Genomic DNA, 21,733 nt, shown 5'->3' with positions numbered 1-21,733 from the left:
CTAATTTCTACACTCTCTATCTTAAGGCTGCCAGTCGACCCCAGGAAATAATCTATTTGTGTCAAACTATTGTGTACCCCAGAGTGATACGTATATTGCCGTGCTGTTTGGTGGTATCGCCTCCATATATCGGTAAGCCCCAATGAGTCCAGGAAACCCCTAAAACGCGTCACTCCCCCTTTACTTGCTCGCACTGGATATCTATCCATGGCGTTGTCCATGATAGCATTGAAGTCCCCTCCGATGAGCAATTCCCCCTCCGGCAAGTCTAGCAGGAATTCACTGAGATCTGGGAGCACCACCGCATGTAGTGTGGGGGGGACATAGACTGATACAATATTAAGGGGTCGCCCCTCCCACTGAGCGATGATAGCCGCAAATCGCCCATCAGCTTTGACTCTGTGTATCATTAAGGGGAACTGTTTTCGAACCATTATACCTACACCTCTAGACCCAGAAGAGAACTCGGAGTGCGCCACCATCATGTAACCCCATCTATCCATTGCTTTAGTGGTAGTCCCCGTAAGGTGCATCTCTTGCAGCAATACTACCATAGGTGCTCCCCTCTTAATACAGTGTAGTACTAGGCCCTGTTTTATTTTGTCACCCAAGCCTCGGACATTCCACGTAAGCAGGGTGAGGGGTGGTACCAGCCCCGGGGGGCCCTTGTCCACTATATTAGTTGTGGTAGCGTTTAGTGCCAAATCCAATGGGGCTCAGAAAACTGATTACTGATTCGTAGGTGTAAATCGTGTGTCCGATTTTGCGTGCCTGTACTGCCTAACTGTGTACCATATCCAAACTGTAAACAAATTCCTGAAAAAAAACATTCCAACCTTCCCATCCCTTCCACCCCCCTCCCTGCCTTGTGGACTCAGAACTACCCGCCACCCCAACTCAGCAGAGTGCTTAATACCCAATCCCAAAAACATTACTTGTGTATGGGACAGGGAAGTCCGAGGAAGACCACACTCCTCCCCTGCCCCAGAGTCCGTAATCAATGACCTATTTGTTTCCAGTCTTTAGCCGATGCGAGTTCAGGTGGGTGGTATAGCCACAATGTCTACAAGCGGGTCAGAGGCGGCACCTGCGCCCTCACTCTGCGTCCTCCTCTCACGGCTGTCCGTCTTCTTCCACCCATTGCTCCTGGTCATCCAGGTTGGCTTCCCTCCCGGAGCGTTGGCATCGTGTCTCTCTCCTCCCCGTAGGTTCCACCCTGCGCCATCCCTCCAACTAGTCGTGCGCTTCCTCCTGATTCTGAAAAAACATGTCTTTCCCTCTGCAACCACGCGGAGTTTCGCTGGGAATAGCATCGAGTACGGCAGTTCACAGGCTCTTAGCTTCTTCTTGACCTCTAGAAAGCTTCTGCGACGCGCCAACACCGCTGCCGTATAATCTGGGAAGAAGGACACTACAGAATTCTGCACCCTCAATGGTGGTGCTACTCTTGCTGTTTGCAAAATTGCGTCCCTGTCACGAAAGGTAAATATGCGTGCCAGAACCGATCTAGGGGGGCCCCGGGCTTAGGCCTGCCTCTGGGTACCCTATGGGCACGCTCCACCGAGAAGAAGGCGGACAGACCTCTGGGCTGCAGTCTTGTTTTTATCAGTTCCTCAACATATAGGTCCATGGCTGGACTCCCTTCTGATTCTGGAATACCGGTAATTCTTACATTGTTGCGGCGAGAACGCCCTTCCTGGTCGTCCAGTTTAGCTACTATGCGTTTGTTCTCAGCCTCCAGTAGTGACACTCTTTTGAGAAAAGTGGTGGTGTCCCTTGTTAGGGATGTAGTTGTTTGTTCCACCTCCGTAACCCTGGCTGACATTTTTTGGAAGTCTGTCCTGAGAAAGGACGCGTCTGCCGAGATAGACCCCACTGTCGTTTGTACATTGCTGAGGGCAGCCATAATATCTTCTAGTGTCACTTTGGGTGATCTGGCGTCATCCGTGGCTTTATCTGCAGGCCCTTTGCAGTCCGTCAGTGGGGGAAATTCTTTGTTGTAAGCATATTTATCCAATTTGCCTTGTTGAGTCGTGCACGATCCTTTACCGCTCATTGTCCGTAAGGTATGTGCTCCCCTTTCGTCACCACTCCACGTTAATTATTTAAGCGCGTCAATCAAGGGGCCGCTAGAGGCTGGTCCCGGTTCACTGCTTAAGACCGCAATCGATAGCGTCCTCCCTATAGCCGTCCTCACGATATTCTTTAAGGCCCCTTCGCCCACACCGTTGCAGCTGACACCTCCACGTACTCTGACCTGGGGAAAGGCTCTTCCAACTTAAAAAAATGTCACTTTAAGGTTATCAGCAGAGCCTATGCCGGTTCCCATGCACGATATGTAGTACTTCTGATCACTATGGCCCACAGTAAAATTCAGATGGCACACTCCCGATCGCCGACAATCTTCTTGCAGGATCTACTTGGGGGCCAATTGCGACACTATCCACAGGCGTCCCAGTTTATGCCGTTCTACCAGATGTTTCACCCTCCGGGGGGGCCTCGCAAGCAGTTCTGCACTGGCTCCACTCGGAACACAGCGCGCCGTCCCCAAAAGCTCTTACTGGGGCGCCGATCCGTCTCCCACCGTCCTCGAGAGCAGAGTAGTGCGGCCACCACACCTAGGCCGTGTACTTCAACAGGGCGCCTCCGAACCACATTCTCCGGCAGGGAGAAGCCCCTTGTGTCAATCCAGTCAGCAGGCTCCCACACTGCAACCAATCTCAATCACTGTTACTCTTCCAGCGGCAGTTGTCGGCTGCAAGCTCACCCCCGGGTAGGACACCAAACTCCAGGCCGCTGCTTCTGTTGTATGCAGAGGCCGCCTCTCACCGTACTGGATCGATTATTCAGCCTCCACCTCCGGGACCTTATACTGTAGGCTACCTAGAGCGAGACGGTTATTCACTGTGGACACTGGGTTTTCATTCTGCAACAGACTGCCGCCGGCGGCACCTCCCCAGCCACGATGACAGGCTGCTAGTGCTGCATTCAGGACAACTGCCAAACTTTAGCCCGCTGCGTCCTCCGCCTGTCTAGGCCACTCCTCGATGCACCGCTGCGCTCACCAGAAAAACACCAGTGTGAGCTCAATCTGCATCGCATGTATTCGGCTTTAGTTAAATGACTTCTGGGCATATAATACTGTTCGGATTATTGAGCGGATTAAAGGGGAGAAGGTCTCACCCTCGGAGCTCCGTCAGACTGTGGCCCTCTCGCTCGGCAGCAAGACACACCCCCCTAAATTGGACTTTTGCTGCCTAAACACAGAGGTAGCCCGTATAACCCTGGCAGAACTTGGGGAGAGGGCCTAATAACATGTTAAAACAAGAGGGGTCTCTCCTGAAATCTCATGAAAAATGGTCAGTCAATTCCTTTATCTTAATGTGGCAGTTGTCTCTGGGGCACAGAGATCTGGGTCATATGTGATATTTTGAGAAATAAAATCTGTTTTAAAAAAAAAAAAGAGGGTTCTCTTCATGGATACACTCACATAATGTTTCAATGGTAGTGTGTGAACAGTTAAAATCCTGTAACAATTTGGCCTGCTAATTAAATTAACCTATCCAATAATTGATTACATTATTGTAGATTGTGTGATTAGGTGATTATGTAGGTGAATTTACCACTGTAGAGACCCCTTTTGTACAGATATAAATTGGACTTTTAAACCTGGACTTCAGCCTCAAGGAATACAAGCATTTTGTGACTCGTTATTGTTGCTTTTTTACACTTGTTTTAGGTTTATTTATTTATAAAGTTTTATATAGCGTGAACCAGATCCCGAAGGATATTCCTCCGAATTTGGGCAATTAATCTAGTCGTTTTCTTCCCTATGGAATAATTGGGTGGTGGGGCGTCTGGTTTATTGTTGTGGTCATGTGTTCTCTAATCTCATGTCTATTTGTCCTCGTCACTGGAGTAGATGTGGGTGGAGGTCAGAGAGAACGTTAAAATACTAGGATTCAAATTAACAGACCGGCTGGCGACAATTTTTCCCACCCAACAGTATGATTGGAGTAGGTTTCAAAATCCATGTTGAAAATCGGTTTAAGAGACCGCATGCTTGGTTCCAGCCATTTGTGCAATGGGTTGGGTGTTCTTTTCCAGTGCAGAGGTTCCACTGTGGAATCAGTGGTCCCAATCCATGGCATGGACACCTGCCACCTCTCCAGTGCAAATTCTTGAAAGGTAACCAAAGGTATTATGTGGTATGCCTTGTCTTCTGTGCAAGAGTGAATTGGGGTGAAAAACATGAATTGAAAAATCTTTCCTGCTACTTTCATGGTGTACTAAAATGGCGGCTCTCATAGTGCAAGTTGTGGAGGCCCTGCCGTCTACCCCAAGACGATCATGCCAAATATCAGTTAATGCCTGTATCAGGATGGGAAAGCGAGGGCCCTACTCCCTGTGGATGTGTACGCAGTACCATAACCACACAGGTGTTGTCCACCTGTTGACATGTGGATGAAGAGGATGGTTCGAGATGAGTACCTATATGCCTTACCCCAAAAGGACACAGATCACACAGAACTGAATGTGGCGAAGTATTCCATAGAATGTGGCCTAGTAGCTTGATAAAGTGCCACCGAGGGATGAGGCTATGAAACGAATGTGGTATAAAGAGACCCTTGAACCAAGGACTGCCCTTCTGTTCCCCAGTCACTGGTGGTTAAAAATGGAGGCTGCTGCAGAGCCACAGAAAGAGAGTGCATTCAACAAAGAGGCAGTGTTGGGCTTTGATGAAGAAGGAATGGACAGGTCCCTAGATCAAATCCTGAGGTCCATCCTCTCAATACAAGAATGCAGTGCTCTTCTGAAGGCACAACATTAAATATCCAATGTATGAAGACCAGGGAAAGAGTTTTAACGCTTGAACAGGCGCAAACTCTGCACAGCACGACTCTGCATTCTTGAGCTGCCTCTTAGGGGGAAGTTTTCATTAGCTGTTGACAGGATGACCAGTGCGGGCTGGTGAACCTATTATTGGGAAGCCATTATGATGGTATAAAGAAGTCTTCATTGTCTGGGCATATATACTCCATGGAAGGTCTTCCCTAAATAGACTTGGCAGTCCATCTGATCTTCTGACCTTGACTGAAGGAGCACATATTAAAAATTTCCAGCAGAGACTCTACAGGCTAAGGAGAAAGTGTGTGGATTTTGAGGACACGTCTCTTCTGTCTTTATGACCCTATTCTAAAATAGCTTTCAAAGCAAAACAATAAATTGTTACTTCCTCCTTCCGCAGGCCCACTGTAAGCAAGGCGTGGAAGCAGAAGGCAGATCCCAAAGATAAAGCCATTTCCTCTCCCACTTCTAAGGGCCTTAACGTATTAGCACGCACGCTGCGCTTTACAGGAAATCCGCGTGGGGACTGCAGCACAGTTGATGTAGATTCGTCCACGTCCCGTTTAACCTGTCACGCGCATTTCTGCAGAGTTCATATTCATTTGTTCATTTTCCATGAAAGATTTTAAAATGTTCTCTCTCGTGCTTTACTATTAAATACCCGTGCACGCGGTTCCTGCAGCATAAACCACTGAAGGATTCAGGATTTAATTCAACCTCCAATCGAATTTCCCTTGAAGCTATTTTCAGTTCTTGGCTCAATGACACACACGTTATGATGTGGCATTTTCTACGGATGTATGTGTGCAAGTGTGTCCTGTGTTATAAATATTTGATCCCAATTGGAAACACACCACGATTTGCCTCATATTGTCAGTGCCGTGGCAGGAGCTGTGAGCAAATACCATATGTTTCAAATAAATATATATATATTATGGGTTACCTTTTGGCACTGCCGCTGCTATTCATCAACTCACAGCATTGTGCTAAGGGAGACGGGCCCCATCGATGGAAACGTAAAATAATGCCCCCCCCCCCCTGCAGAATGTGAAGCTGGGCCCCTGAGTCCCACTCATCTCAAAGATTTGAATTGGCCTGAGGCAGAAAGGGTCCCTACCTGCACCGTACTTCTGCAGAGGCCTTCATTACGCCCCTGAAGATGGCGCAGGTTGCAGCGCATGTGCATAGACTCTTGCAAGACTGGGTGAGCCACTTGATGCTTTGGAATGATGGCTGAAGCCTGAACTGTCCAACAGCAGTTCTAGGTCGATGTGTGAGGAGCATGAAGAACCCTTGGAACGGCAGACACTCTAACATCTGTCTCGCTACATCTGTAGCCTGTGGCAGTGCCAGCCTTAAGGCGTATGACAGGCAGTGGTTGGAGAGGAGCAACTGGTGCAGGCAGAGACTAAGAAGGCACTGTTGCCAGGCATTATATTATCTGTAGGTTGGTTCTCCCCCATTAATAAGACCACCCACATTGGGGTTCTTTGAGTTTATATCCATTTGATAAGAAGTTAGACGTGTGATAAGACGTGTGAGCTGCAGAGAACCTGTGCATGAGTACGAAACCAAACTATTTATTATCCTCCGACCAAGAGATTGAGCTTTTTCCAAAAATATGGTCAATGGGTGGTAAAGGATTGACAGAGTCACTTGTAAATAGAAACAGAATTTTAGTGGTAAGTACCTTGTGTATTTATTTTCAGGATATCTGAATTTCACTTAACTCATGCAAATACATGAAATTATCATTTTAAGCAACAAAATGTTTCATAGCGACACTTCCAAGAATGTGACTGTTTCCTTAGTGGGACCAAAAATGGCTTCCTGCAACCCACATTCCCCATGTTGGAGGATGAATCCGGACACGTGCGTCTGGCCGAAGATAGTCAAAGACTTTGACGAATGGTTAACTTATGCAGGAAGTCTGCACCAAACTTCCTGCTAGTGGCACGTGCATGACCTTTTGCAGAGTGGTTGGAAGTGACTTTGTGTTTGGTTTCCTTGCCTTCAGTGTTTGGACAATAATGAGAAATACAAATATAGACACAAGGGGATCTATCAAAGGGCGAAAACGTACTCAAATTCGTGTTTCTTAAATGTTTTTCCCACGTGTCCAAACACCTGATGATGCTTTCGGTTGGGTACTTGCGGTGATAGTCTGAGGAATCAAGATACAGTACATTTGATGTTGAAGTTTCTGACAGTGCATGCAGTGACCAATTTAAACAATGCAACGTTTGTGTATAACACTTCAAAGAGTGTGAATGTTTTATTTGTGTTCCTTGGAGTTTGTTGAGATAAGAACAACTTCCTGGATCCTGTAGTACACGTGGAGGGAGGCGGGGATGAAAAGGGGAGGCGGTGGAGAATTAATTCACAGAACATATATCTCAGTGAAAAAGGAAATGCTGAGACTTTGGTTACACATGTTGGAATATATATATATATATATATATATATATATATATATATATATATATATATATATATATATATATATATATATATATATATATTATGTATATGTGCCATGTTAGTGATTAGAATTGTGGGCCAATAAATAATGTTATTTGGTGCAAGTGTACCAGCATAATCCAGATGCAATACTACAGTGCAAAGGTCACAGTCCATGTTCCAGCTGTGCAGTGTAACCAGCTTGAGGCTTCACGTCTCATGAGTGGTAGCGGACACTAACCATGTAATATGGCACACTAATGTCCTTGAGCCTTGAGGGGTCTAGTCAAAACATAAACTACAAGACAGTGATTGTAAATATTACTAGGACCCCAAAATGGCAATATTTGACCGTATTACATGTTATTTGCATATTTTTTAGAATGCATTTTTATCTTCGAATCCGAATGAAAACAAGGTTTATTTAAACCAGTAAATAAAATACTGGAGTATATTTGGTGTCTATCATAAAGAAAAATGCCTCAATATGGAATTCAAAGTCTGGGTTTAGTGAAAACCCATTCTGTCTGTAGAAGTGACAGATGTTCTAAGCTGCTGCCTACAGCACAGCTAACGATGCCCCTTGTTTAACTCCGGTGTAGCTGATTATGATTTAACAAAAGGCAGGAGTAAAGCTTAGCAGAAGAGCGGTTCAGGGCTGTCTTATTGTAAATGCACTGTTATGGCTTGAAACAAATTATTTCGAGGAAAGGAAATTTCAGAGTCCAGGCGCCCATTGGATGAAATCATAAGTCCTAGGCCTGATCTCCTAACTGGCACTTATGCTTGTTTTGAAGCCACTGAGTTTTGTAAGTAATAGCAGCCAAAAATGGAACTTGGCATAGACACGGCCATTAATTAGTCTGTCAATCAGATCTCTCTGTGTCATTGCATACTGCTTTGAATTTAAAGAATATGTACCCCTTTTGACTCTGTATGTGGCTGAAAGCAGAAGCAGAAGTCCATGCCGTATTTAAAAGGACTACCCTGCGAGATGGACTGTGTCACCAGTAACAGTGCACTATTCTGATAAATACACAAACCCAAACTATGGTGTCTTCCGATGGTTTTCGAGATAGCTTGCATTGCAAATCTTACCTTTGACGCCACCTTAGCCTCTGCTGTGGCTCTGAATGCAAGTGTTGGCTCGCCCTGCTGTCTAGGCGGTATGAACTTCCCCATGGCCTCTGCTTATTTGTAAACCACTTCCTTCTGTTTTTTATCCAGTGCTGCATACCATCTTGCCACCAAGACAAAATAAAGGGAAACAGTAAAGTGTAATGAGTGTTATTTAAAAACTAAAAAAAAACAATCACAGTGACTACAAAAAAGAGCAGTGGATTACGCGATGGGGGCTGCCTTGACAGGACACCATCCATAATGGCTGGCCAGGGTACAAGTTGGTCTCATTTTGCAGAAGGGTGGCTTCATATTCCTTGAGCATAGCAGAGGCTGTTACAGAAAGACATGTAGGGATGCAAAGGGCGTTTGCACCTGTTTCGGATCCCCCTGGGGCTGGGCTCGAGTCGGGGGTACACGCAGGTATACAGCGTCCCCCCACTCTTTTCACAGGGTGGACGCCGTTGCCAATGCCAAGAAGCTGGGCCCAACAGAAATATGCTGAACGTGTCCTGGTGTAATTTTCAGACACCGGGACACGTTCAGCACGTGACGTCATGAGGTCATTTGCATATTGTCAGCCCCCCCACTTCTTTTTATATGACTTGTGCCCTACCCTGGGGGCACATTGACATTATGGACGAGGCGTCCGGCACTTTTGGGGCCTCCTCTGTAACATGGGTCACAGCAGCAGACATTATACCCCCTGCATCATCCCACCTCGGCATTCCCTTGTTTGCATGGTCGTGGAACCCCGTGCAAATTAGGCTCCGCTTTTGCACCCACCCATGACGTATTTCAGATCTGGATGCTGGAGCAAAAACCCCATCAGGAGATGCACGAGTTGTACGCCCATGTGTACTTCCCTTAGGAGGGAGGCGTGTGGGGTCCCAGGAACCGCCAGGGCATCCCACTGCAAGTGAGTGCAGTCGCACACTGCACCCAGTCTTGCTCCATCGAAAGACAGAGTGGCAGTTTTTAAGTGCTGGTCCTTCTTTCAGTGTTGCACACTGTCCAGTACAGGCGTAAGTTCTTTCCTGCCGCAATGGGGTAGTTGCATTTTTTTAAATGTAACATGGCACACTGTGCTTGTCTGAGCCGGGTGCAACCATTTCGAAGGTGTGCCTAGCTGAGACTGTCGGTTGTGCTCCATTTTACTTAATGTAGGCCCTGGTGCCATGCAGGGGCCCTGGCATGTTCTTCTGGGCTTCCTCCTTCTCTTATATTAAAATAGGATATGGCGTTTTTCCACCCTTCCCCACAGGTCCCTCAAGATTGCCCTTCCTTCCCAACAGGTCCCTCAAGACTGCCCTTCCTTCCTTCCTTCCCGCTTGTGCTGCTCCCCAGCTCTCTTGATCATAGAGACGGTTGGAGTGACTGTCGTACAATACAGAACCAGTTTACAATTGGCTGTTTAACATGCAGGTGAACTGTCACTAGTGACAATCTAAGAGGAACATTCTTGGGGTATGGTTTAGGTTTCAATGACTTCACAGCACTAAGGATGTTAGTTTACTCAGTTTAGGGCAGGATGCTTAGTAAGTGAGTGGATGGGTGTTTCACTTAATGCGCATTCACTAGTTTGGTCCCAACCAGTGATCTCTAAATAATTGTTTACTATTTCTTTCTGTTTCAAATTAACAATTCAGTGGTCGTTCAGACTGGTAAGCAGCGTGTAAAAGTGTGCATTTAAAAGATTTGGCATGCATTTGTGTTTATTGAAAGACATCTGTCCTACTATTGTTTTGGTGAATTGTGTTTGTGTCAGTAACCATAAAGGTAAGAAAGAGCCTTGATAGAATAACAAATATTGGAGTGGGTTGCATTTGTGTAAGCTTCCCCCGAAAATGTGTTCTCTTGTTATTGCTACTCATTCCGGTGTTCCACCGGCCCTGAATCTTTCTTGAGTACTGGCAGTGCCTTATTGCTTTGGGGTGTTTATAGTGCTTCATAGGGTTCTGTCTGAACCTATGTATTGGATCAGTAGTTAGCTTGTAACTATTGCTGACTGACGCCTGCCACTCCTAGAAAGAGGATTTTTTAGCAGGCAACATACTTCCTCCAGTTGTAAGTATAAGGCATTATGATTGGTCTTTAGATATACCACTTTTGTGGGTTAGTGTGTTGTTTATGGTAGTTAGTTTTACATCTCACCTGATGAGGTATTGAATAAATTAACATGTATAGCACAGCCTAGTCAAGCTGTTAGATGTACTTTTGTTTTTTTCTAAATGTGATTATTTTTTTAAGGCTGGTTCCTGTACATCCTGATGTTCTTGTGAGCAGGCTCTGTGGCCTTTTGAGCGGTAACCTCTTTGGGCCATGGGAATGAAGTGCTGCTTCAATGCATTAGGTACAGGTTCTGCTTAGGTGCATCTCTGGCCACAGTGTAGTGTTTTGCTGCTGAATTGTTGTGTGGCTGCCTAGTGATACGTCTTTCAGTGAGGTAGGGTGCTTTCAGAGGAGCCCTTGAAGATCCAGTAAAGATGAAAGTAAGAGTGCCTGTAGTCCCAGGAATTCAGTTTGTCTCTAGACATTTCCACCTGTTGATGTGAGATGTGTTGTTCAGACAGAAATTATATAACAAGGAAGAAAATGGCACCTACTTGAAAGAAACCTAACATTGTGGGGTACAACGCAGTTCATGTACATACATAAACACATCACCAGGAGCACAAAAGCTCTGTGCTCATCCTCTGCTTTCCAGTCCCACCAGCTGCACACCTTCTGCCTCCCTGCATTCAGGCTCCACACTGGGCTGAGTGTGCCTTGGTTGAGGTGCGTAAAAGCACAATGCCCCCTACAGAGACGGCTTTCAATAGAGAGGTTGAGCAGGAGTTGTTGGTGGAGACCAGTCGGTCCTCTGGGTGAGAGATGAAGTGGTTGACCGATTGGGTCAAGGAGGAGGTAAACAGTGTAGTGAATATTATGTTTATAGTGGCGGTGACTTCTTCAGACCTCCTGGTCTTTGCACAAGTGTCTGTCGTATGGCAGCATTGGGTTTTGGCTGCTAGCAGATCGGTGCTGCGTTTGACATTGGGGAACCGAGGTTTTGCTTCAGAGGCTTTAATTTTCAGGATGCCGGTATTGATCTGTGGCTAGATAGAAGGAAGTGCATTTTCTGGACCCTGCTGTTAAGTGCTGATGATATGAGAGTGGTGAGTATTCAGCTTATAAACAGGAGAGGAGCTTGTGGTTGCTCGTGGTTTAGCAAACCTAGTTGTGAAGAAGCAGCAGTGCTGCACGAGACTTGATGTGCCCTTCACATAATGGGCTCTGCCATAGCGGCTGAGAGCAGACAAAGTGGAAGATTGTAAAGCGTTGGCAGGAGGCATCCAAGGCCCTCGCTACTTACCAGAGCCAGCTAAGCAGTATCTAATTGATGTCCATGATCAGATTGACACTGAGCTTTACTAGCACCTGATGGCTGCCTCCCATCATGGGTTTGAGTGTCTCAAAAGGTTTTTGAGGCAGGTTGTTTTGGATATATGCACAGGGCAGAGGGTGCAGTGAAACTGACTGAGTTTCTGAAAGGGAACCTTGATTGGAAATTAAGTTTGAGGCTCATGGATGGGAAAGGTGGGTTGGGTGATGGTACATTCTAACTGAAATAGTTCCTTCTGCGAAGTGCTGGTGCATGAACTGTTACAAGCAGAGCTTGCACACTCGGAGGTTGTTGGTGAACAGGATGAACACAGTGAGGGATATTTACATAGATTTGTTTCTTTAGCGGAAATGTCAGTTTCATCATACAGCCTGGATAGATGGCTGATTTGTTTTTATCAGAGTGAGTTTTAGGGGTGATCCAGACATGGGTTTGCTGTTCTGTTGAATGTTGTTCGAGATGTTTAACATTATCTAAGATTGATAGTTTGTCACAGAATTGTTGGGGTTCATTTGCAATGGTGTTATTAATCAGTAGGGTCAAGACTTGAGGGGTTTATAGACCGGAAACACTTTTGGAAGAGATCGTTTCATTGATTGGTAGCATTGTTAAGTGCAAGTTCAGCTTGCTCTTTATTGGTAGTAGAAATGACCTTGTATTACTTCTAGGGATTTTCTGTAGCTTGGCATTTTATATTGTAGGTAGATTTATCTCAGCTAATTCAGCTCTTTGGATTTTCCTTTTTTTATTCTTAAAGGGTCTGTTGATTCAGAGGTTATTTAATTTACCACTGGGAGTTTTGCTTTGAGTTACGGCCTCGTCTGAGGTCGGTGGTGTGTATGGTGAGCCTGAAATGCTGCATCTGCAATGCAGTGATTGTATTGAAACACTTCTCTGGATGAGACTCAAATGAAGGAATCTGGCTTAATACCTGGATTTTGCAGTGTTTGCTGCTGTAAGTCAGGTAGGAGGATAGTGAAACGTATGGGGTGATACCACTTTGTGCTATACCCAGAGGGAAGCAGTTCTTTCAGTGGGGTTTTAAATTCTTTTCGAAGATGAGTTTGTCCGAGCTTCCAGGGCTATTGGCGAAGTACTTAGCAGCTAGAGTAGATTGTGATTATTAGAGTACTTAGATGTAGACTGGAGCAGGGATTTCTAAGAGGGAGTTACCGTTCAGTTTGAGGTTTCCAAGGAGCAGTTGTGGTCCATAGGATTTCAGGGTATTTCTAGGGATGAAATCTATAAATTAATGTTTTAATAGTTATTTATTTAATATGCCACGTGGTCTGTTAGAAAATCTGTGATTGTATAATTCAGGGTATACAGAAATGGCAGTGAAAAAGCTGCGGAGAACAAAATCATTACTCTTTTTGACCTGCAGTTTTAGGCTATGTTATGCTCCATCTCGGCTGCTTCTGTCGTACTGCTTAAAATGTACATGTTTTTCATAGACTGATGTCCTCCTCTTGATGTGTGTTTCTCCAATTTGCTACTGCTTTTACACGTTCTGAAAGGTCCATGAAGGATTCACGTTTTCATATGGTGTGAAAAATGTTTAATTGAATACGCGTCTTGGATCAGCTGGTGTTTGCTGTTGCTTGAGCTTACGTACTTGTATCACATTCACGTGAGCCCTTGCAGTGGTTTGCTTTTTTTGTCACTTGGCGCCAACATGTATGTTCCGACCATCAACTGTGCTTTGCATGTGCAACTGTGAAACATGTTGCAGGATGAATGTTGACAAGATGTATGCTCATGAATGTCTAATCCTGCTATAGGGTCCTGCTGTTGAAGATTACAGCCACCTTCCACCAGAACAAAGACGCAAGCGGCTACAGCAGAGAATTGATGAGCTGAGCAGAGAACAGCAAAAAGAGATAGACCAAAAGTAAGTACACAGTCAACTTAGTATTTAATCTTTGCTTTCCTAATCATTTTCGCTTACTTGTAGTTACTCATTGATATTTGTCTCGGGAGAGATGATCCAATGTTATGGAGACCAATGGATCAGCTGAAATGTTTCTCATTGGGGTTCTGTGCCCTCCCTCTACCTCTCTGCAACCTTTTGAACACGCTGTACTGCTCTTCACCTCAATAAATGTTTTCAGTCTGTTAGGAACTGGTGTTTGTTTTACAAAGTTCTCTCCGTGGACCTTGCACTTCTTCTCCTGCTGAAAATAGCAGCCATTACCGAGTAATAACTCGACCGTACTCTTTATTGTGTTATTGATATGTGGACGTGTCTGCTCAGTGAAGCTTTTCCCTCAGATGGAGGTCTCATTAGTGCTTTTTGGTTTTTAACTTACATGCTTTGATTTTTCGTTTGTGGATTGGTGTAGGCCGTAGGGAATCTGTTTTGTGGATATAAGTTTGGTGGTGTTAGTGGTCATGCTACATTTGTTTATTTGAGTGAAAATCTACGTACATCAACAAAAAAGCCAACTTTTCAGGAAGTAGAAGAAACATAGACTTACAGTTTAAATAGCACTAATCTTCGGTTGCCCATTGTCTGCAAAATGGGTCTCCTGGGTTCGTTACCAGGGTTTTCACTGTCAGGAAATGTTCACATTTTTACTCTATTACCATCTCCCACTTCTCATCCATGTGTTGCATCTCGTACAACGCATCCTTTCTTTTATGAATTGAAGTACCTGGCCTCTAGGTTTCTTCTGCCCATCAATCGAAACCCTAATTCTAGAATGCAGCATTGCACTCCAATTTACTTGCTCAGTCCTACTGGAAAGCTGCATGCCGCTTACACTTCATCCTTTGTGTGAAGAATCAGATCATGCAACCTTCAAAATAATGTGGGTGTACTTGTAAAGCGCACTGTGACTCCAAGGAGTATCCTGGCGCTGAAGACCGCTAGGGAACCCGTCCTGGTTTTCCCTGTGAGATGGTCCCTTTCTGGGTATCTCCAAGGTGAAACCAGGCATCCCCGGCGTCTGTGTGGGGCCGTTGTAGAGATGAGGCAAGCTTAATGCCCAGAGTTGCCGAGTGTGTTCCCTGGTTAGAGTAGGCACCGGGGCGAGAACTTTAGAGTCCGTTTGACCCTGGTCCACGACCTTGCTGCGTCCGGGATTGAATCCTGGTCCCGGGCCGTTCTCTGCTTACGGGTCTGCCGCCTCTAACCAGTGAGACACACCACTCTACCATCATAGCCTGCCATGGCGTCTGCAGGATATAACTGCGGACGTGTATGCTTATATAACAGTAGTTTCCTTTGAGGAAGAACCCATATATCCTGTAAAAGAATTGGTGCACCTATGACTTTAAATTCAGATATACACCTTTGCACCCTCTCTGCCTTCACCCGACGTGTACATATGCTTCTCGACCATTGCACAGGTACAGATGGTATACAGCCTTTCTCCTATTTCTTCCATAGTCAAGTGACAGACTAAAGACCATCTCCTCTTTGTCAATTCACTCAAATTGACCATTCTCATTACGGTGGGAACCCCTAAAGACCTCGGAAATTTTTGTGTTGCCTTAATTCTTTGTGCCCTTTTTATTCACATTACATAAATTTGTTTAAGAATTCACAACCGTTTCATTAGTATCTTTCATAGATCTTCTAGGAAGAAATTAACAATTGAATTTTAGATTTTTGAACTTCAGGTTACCGGCTGGAACCTTGACCCATTGTTATACTAACTGTTTAACAAAGTACGCCTAAATGAATCCATTGCAGGCATATTTACCTGTCTATAGTTAACTTCCCCAAGCCTACAAGGGTTAATTGGCTTCCCCACTTTCTCTTTCATCAACTTTCTAAAAATTGCATTTTCAGAATTGCAATTGAAAATACGACTTCACGATAAGTTAGGATTTTAAATTGTGATTCCTCCAGGGACACCAAACATGATCTGGTTATCTCTTCCCATTTGGAAATTACACTGATAAAAGGTATAAGGTAACTCCAGTAATATCCTATTGAAGATATAGGCAGTAGTGAAGAACACATTTAAGAGATTTTCACTACCAGGACATGTAAAACTTAAAAGTACATGTCCTACTTCTTAAATACATTGTTCTTTGCCCTGTCCAGGGCCTACCCTAGGTGTGACTTGTATGTATTAAAAGGGAAGGTTTGGGCATGGCAAAAGGTTTATTTTGCCAAGTCACATTGGAAGTTTAAAACTGCGCACGCAGGCTCTGCAATGGCAGGCCTGAGACATGTTTAAAGGGCTACTTAAGTGGATGATTCAATCATTGCTGCAGACCCACTAGTAGCATTTACTTTACTTATAAGTAATTGAAACAGCAGTACTGCATGTACCCAGGTCCTGTAAAGTAAAAATGTCAGTAGGGTACAAGCCAATGTTAACCATAGTTTTGGTAACGAGCATAAGCACTCTAGCACTGATTAGGAGTGGTAAAGTCTACAGAGTCCTAAGGCCAACAAAAAACGAAGTGAGCAAAAAGAAAGGAGGTCTCAAAGCAAAACTTTTGGGGAAGGGGGAAATAAACCATGCCAATGAAGACAGTTCTAACACTTGGGTTACCTCCTGTTTTATATTTTCAGTGTGCTGTTTGTACTAGGCAAGTGTAACTAATAACTGTTACAACGTATTTCATGTGCTGTGAATGTAGATTCACAGTTGATAATCTCATATTGTCTGTGATGAAATCTTAGTGCTATTATCGAATGGTATCATTACAACCATGTCAAACTTGTATCACAACAAAAAAATCCAATAGGCCTACTAAGCAGCCACCTTTCACGTACTGCAGCAATGTGATTCCTCCTTAGCATGCCTTTAAGTTTGGATAATATCCTGCTAGTCCTCTGTGGGAACTAGTTTAGATATATGTTAAATTCTGGGTGTATAATTCCCACATCAAAATGTTTGACATCTTTCGACATCAGTGTTTATAAGAGCTTTCCTATTTCCTGTGACTCATCACTGAAAGCACTAATAAAATTCACAACGTGTCATGGTTGTTTTCCAATGTTTACAATAGTCGCGTTCTTTCCCTGTCTCAACGCCTGTATGTTTCTTTTTTTCAATTGGGCCACTGAGGTCGTGTAAGTTTGTGAATTCTTCCAGTCTAATGAGCTTCCGCTGTAAACTCGCTCTCATGTACAGTTTATTCTTACTATCAACCTTTTGTCATGTGAGATGCTCGAATAGTGTCCTATGATCAACACTCTGAGCCTACCCTTAGCATCCTGTTAGCTGCTGCCTCTTCAGTGCACGTGCCTGTGCCAGGCCTTGGCCCACATACTGCCAGTTTCAAAATCGTGGTTTAACAAAAATAGTTGGAATTGAACCCGCGTTGGTTATTTCCTCTAACTATTTTGCTGGTTTCCGGTTCTCAAATGCATGCTAACCAGTGACGTTTTAAAGCATGGGCAAAGTGTGCTGTGGCCCAGGGCCCAAAATTACAAAAAACAATTTGATGGACAGAATGTAGATCAATGTCTTACAGCAGTGGTTCCCAAACTTTTTTGACCCGTGGCTCCCTTGACCTAATTGGCACTTTGCCATGGCTCCCCACCATTTTTTTACCGGTGAATTTTTTTTTTTATGATGCGTAAAAGCACCTGCTGCCCCGTTCCTGGCCTCTAGCAGGCGAGATCAGAGTTTTGTCTAATAGAAGTTTTGATTCAAGGAAGTTGTTATTCTTGGTTAGGTAGTGCAGAGGGTTGATATGCCTGTTGCACAGAACATGTACCATGCAGATCACAAAGTGAATGTAACATAAACAGGTCCGTGGGTTACTGAGTTTGTCCTTTGTCTTATGTAACATGTCCTATATGCTGATTTGCACACTTATGATTGATAGTCTCTGTGTAATGTGTGTGTTATGTACAGTGCTCTAACACCCTTCACTCAGGGCCGGCTCAAGGGTGGTGCAACCGGTGCCACCGCACCGGGTGCTGACTTCACAAAGGGGCGTAAATACAATAATAATACAGATTCTTACATTATACAGGCTGTCGATGTGACAGCTATGCTTGCTGCAATGTTAAAAAGCATTTCTTTTGTTTCAAGGTTTGGAAACAATCTTACGTTGATTATAAAAGTGATTTTGTTTAGCATATACAACAACAGCAAAGCTTGTTTGCTCAACATTGATTGAAAAGGCGCTGCCTGGCCCTGCTGGCCCTGTCTGCCTGCCTCAACTGTGCCTTGGCTCTCTGGCCCGGCCTCGCCCTTTTGAGCCCAGCTGCTGCTGCACTAAATCTGAGACCCTCATCTGCTTCTCTATTTTAGCCTTCTTTTTCATTTCTGTCTCTTGCTAGTTGCCTTTCACCTTTTTTCAGTTTTGCCTTTCTGTGCTTTTGGCTTTTGCCTTTTCCTCTCGCCACTTTAACCTTTTTGCCCCTTTTGTCACCTTTAAGCCGTTGTGGTTCCCAAACTGTGATTAGCATTTCACCAGCATTATTTTTACTGTAACAACGGAGCACGTTAGAAATCAGACATAAAATATAAGCCAAACCAAGGCGTTCTTCTCTCTGAGAGAAGGCCTTGGCTTGGCTTATATTTTATGTGTAATTTCTAACATGCTCCGTTTTTACAGTAAAAATAATGCTGGTGATACAGGTGTAAAAAGAAGGTTGGACAGAATGCCGATCTTCTGCCCAACCTTTGTTTTACACTCGTATCACCAGCATTATGTTTACTGTAAAAACGGAGCACGTTAGAAATCACACATAAAATATAAGCCAAGTCAAGGCCTTCACTCTAGCTTCTTGGCTGCTTCACTTTCCCACATCGTGCCACGGTGCCCCTGGCTCCTCATTACGGCGCACAGGGGCGCCGCGGCGCACAGTTTGGGAACCACGGTCTTACAGTCACCCCAGTACAAGGATCTGGGCCTAAATCCATCGTTTTTTGCACTCCGCACCACCCTGGGTTAGATAATGGCTTTATGCAAATCAGCTCTGACCCTGTGCCCCATGAGAACAGTCCAGTCCGAACTACACAGCCATATCTTTCCCAGACCGGAATCAAGCATCCGAGGACCGGACCGGTTTCGAGGTAACACCTCTCATCAGCCCGGCTAGCTTGACTCCAGTGGTGTGGAGGCTCTGGGACCCACGTCTGAGCTACCCCAGTACACTCAGGGAGAAAATTACAAAAAACAATTTGATGGACAGAATGTAGATCAATGTCTTACATTCACCCCAGTACAAGGATCTGGGCCTAAATCCATCGTTTTTTGCACTCCACACCACCCTGGGTTAGATAATGGCTTTATGCAAATCAGCTCTGACCCTGTGCCCCATGGGAACAGTCCAGTCCGAACTACACAGCCATATCTTTCCCAGACCGGAATCAAGCATCCGAGGACCGGACCGGTTTCGAGGTAACACCTCTCATCAGCCCGGCTAGCTTGACTCCAGTGGTGTGGAGGCTCTGGGACCCACGCCTGAGCTACCCCAGTACACTCAGGGAGAAAATTACAAAAAACAATTTGATGGACAGAATGTAGATCAATGTCTTACATTCACCCCAGTACAAGGATCTGGGCCTAAACCCATCGTTTTTTGCACTCCACACCACCCTGGGTTAGATAATGGCTTTATGCAAATCAGCTCTGACCCTGTGCCCCATGGGAACAGTCCAGTCCGAACTACACAGCCATATCTTTCCCAGACCGGAATCAAGCATCCGAGGACCGGACCGGTTTCGAGGTAACACCTCTCATCAGCCCGGCTAGCTTGACTCCAGTGGTGTGGAGGCTCTGGGACCCACGTCTGAGCTACCCCAGTACACTCAGGGAGAAAATTACAAAAAACAATTTGTGCGCTGGGGATGCTCAGACGTGGGTCCCAGGCACTCCACACCACTGGAGCCAAGCTAGCCGGGCGGTCCGGTCCTCGGATGCTTGATTCCGTTCTGGGAAGGACATGGCTTTTGTAGTTCGGACTGGACTGTTCCCATGGGGCACAGGGTCAGAGCTGATTTGCATATCGCCATTGTCTAACCCAGGGTGGTGTAGAGTGCAAAAAAACGATGGATTTGGGCCCAGATCTTTGGACTAGGGCAGGGGTACTCATAGTACGGCCCGCGGGCCGGTGGCGGCCCGGCAAGCCTTCCTTGGCGGCCCGCCGGACCTTGCAGACATGTACCAATTTTTAAAAAAAAGATTCAAGAGTTTTAGTAAACACCGGCGGTTGATGCAGCCTGACTCGGAGAGGCTCTGCTCTAGGGGGGCTGGGAAATTCCAGCCATAGAGTGGAGCTGCAGGGGCCTCAGAAGAGGTGAAACAGAACAAAGCCTCATTAACGATTTAATGGTCTTTTAAAGACCTGTGTAGTGCTCCGGCTGTGTGCGCGCCAGGCAAGCTGACTCATCCCGGGCTGCCACAGAGGAGGGCGGGCTAGGGGGGGGTTGTTGGACAATTACAGTGATCAGGACAAACCCCGTGACTGATTGAACCGAGCCACTTGGAGATCACTCTGCGCAGCCTCCAGTAGCATTTGTTTTATCGGCACTGAAGGGATGAAAGTCTGAATCAGCCCAGCCTTATTTGGAATCTCTGCCCTCCGGATTACACCTGATCTCTGCTGCAGTGGTCCAGCCAGCTCTCGTGCACCCTCTACATTAGGGAGTCACTAATAATGTGCTGCAGATTTTGGGAAGGCTGGGGAAGGTGGTTCGATGTGTGCAGCAAATAGCTCTTGCTTTTCGTGATATTTGTAATAGAATTAATACACCTTGCCTAGACAGAGATAGGGAGACAGAGATGGAGAGGTAGGGCGAGGGAAGGAGAGACAGAGGGGGGGAGAGTCAGGGGAGGTTGAGGGAGTGAGAGAGTCAGGGGAGGGCGAGGGAGGGAGTGAGAGAGGGAAGGGGAGAGTCAGGGGAGGGTGAGACAGAGGGAGGGAGAGACAGGGGAGGTTGAGGAAGGGAGAGTGAGGGCGAGAGAGGGAGAGTCAGGGAAGGGAGACAGAGGGAGAGCCAGGGGGGTGAGGGAGGTAGAGAGAGGGAGACTCAGGGGAGGGAGAGAGAGGGAGAGTCAGGGGAGAGGGAGGGAGGAAGGGAGAGCCAGGGCAGGGTGAGGGAGAGGGAGAGTGAGAGTCAGGGGAGGGCGAGGGAGGGAGAGACAGAGGGAGGGAGTGTGAGGGGAGGGAGGGAGGGAGAGTGAGGGGAAGGAGGTAGAGAGAGGGAGAGTCAGGGGAGGGAGAGAGAGGGAGAGTCAGGGGGGAGGGAGGGAGGGAGTGAGAGCCAGGGGAGGGAGAGTGAGAGTCAGAGGAGGGCGAGGGAGGGAGGGACAGAGGGAGGGAGAGTGAGGGGAGGGTGAGGGAGGGAGAGACGAGGGGAGGGCAAGGGAGGGAGAGGGAGAGACAGAGGGAGGGAGTGTGAGGGGAGGGAGGGAGAGTGAGGGGAGGGAGGTAGAGAGAGGGAGAGTCAGGGGAGGGAGAGAGAGGGAGAGTCAGGGGAGAGGGAGGGAGGGAGGGAGAGCCAGGGCAGGGTGAGGGAGAGGGAGAGTGAGAGTCAGGGGAGGGCAAGGGAGGGAGAGACAGAGGGAGGGAGAGTGAGGGGAGGGCGAGGGAGGGAGAGACAGAGGGAGGGAGTGTGAGGGGAGGGCGAGGGAGGGAGAGACAGAGGGAGGGAGTGTAAGGGGAGGGAAGGAGTGTGAGGGGAGGGAGGAAGAGAGTCAGGGGAGGGAGGGAGAGGGAGGGAGAGAGAGAGTCAGGTGAGGGCGAGGGAGAGAGGGAGAGAGGGTGAGTCAGGGGAAGGCGAGGGAGGGAAAGAGTCGGGGAGGGAGAGAGAGGGAGAGACAGGGGAGGGGAGGGAGGCAGAGACATAAGGAGGGAGGGAGACAAAAGGAGGGAGGGAGGGAGAAAGAGGGTGAGAGGGAGAGAGAGAGGAAGACAGGGAGAGAGAGGGAGGGAGACAGTTAGAGAAAGGGAGGGAGACAGTTAGAGAAAGGGAGACGAAGAGAGGGAGGGAGACA

The 21,733-nt window shown here is 46.4% G+C and overlaps 1 protein-coding gene across 6 annotated transcripts in view; it reads left to right on the top strand.

Moving 5' to 3' along the window:
• Positions 1-21,733, top strand: part of FNBP1L (formin binding protein 1 like) — a 659,713-nt gene that overhangs the window by 534,739 nt on the left and 103,241 nt on the right. For all 6 annotated transcript variants that reach the window (XM_086953911.1, XM_086953913.1, XM_086953916.1 and 3 more), the window contains exon 10: positions 13,594-13,703. In XM_086953911.1, coding sequence (XP_086810037.1) covers positions 13,594-13,703 — 110 coding nt within the window. The remainder of the gene's footprint in view (positions 1-13,593; positions 13,704-21,733) is intronic.

The sequence above is a fragment of the Lissotriton vulgaris genome, chromosome 1_1 (assembly GCF_964263255.1).
Source record: "Lissotriton vulgaris chromosome 1_1, aLisVul1.2, whole genome shotgun sequence".
NCBI classification, from domain to species: domain Eukaryota; kingdom Metazoa; phylum Chordata; class Amphibia; order Caudata; family Salamandridae; genus Lissotriton; species Lissotriton vulgaris.
The sequence above is the reverse complement of the archived record's forward strand: the minus strand, read 5'-3'. Positions and strand labels throughout refer to the sequence as shown.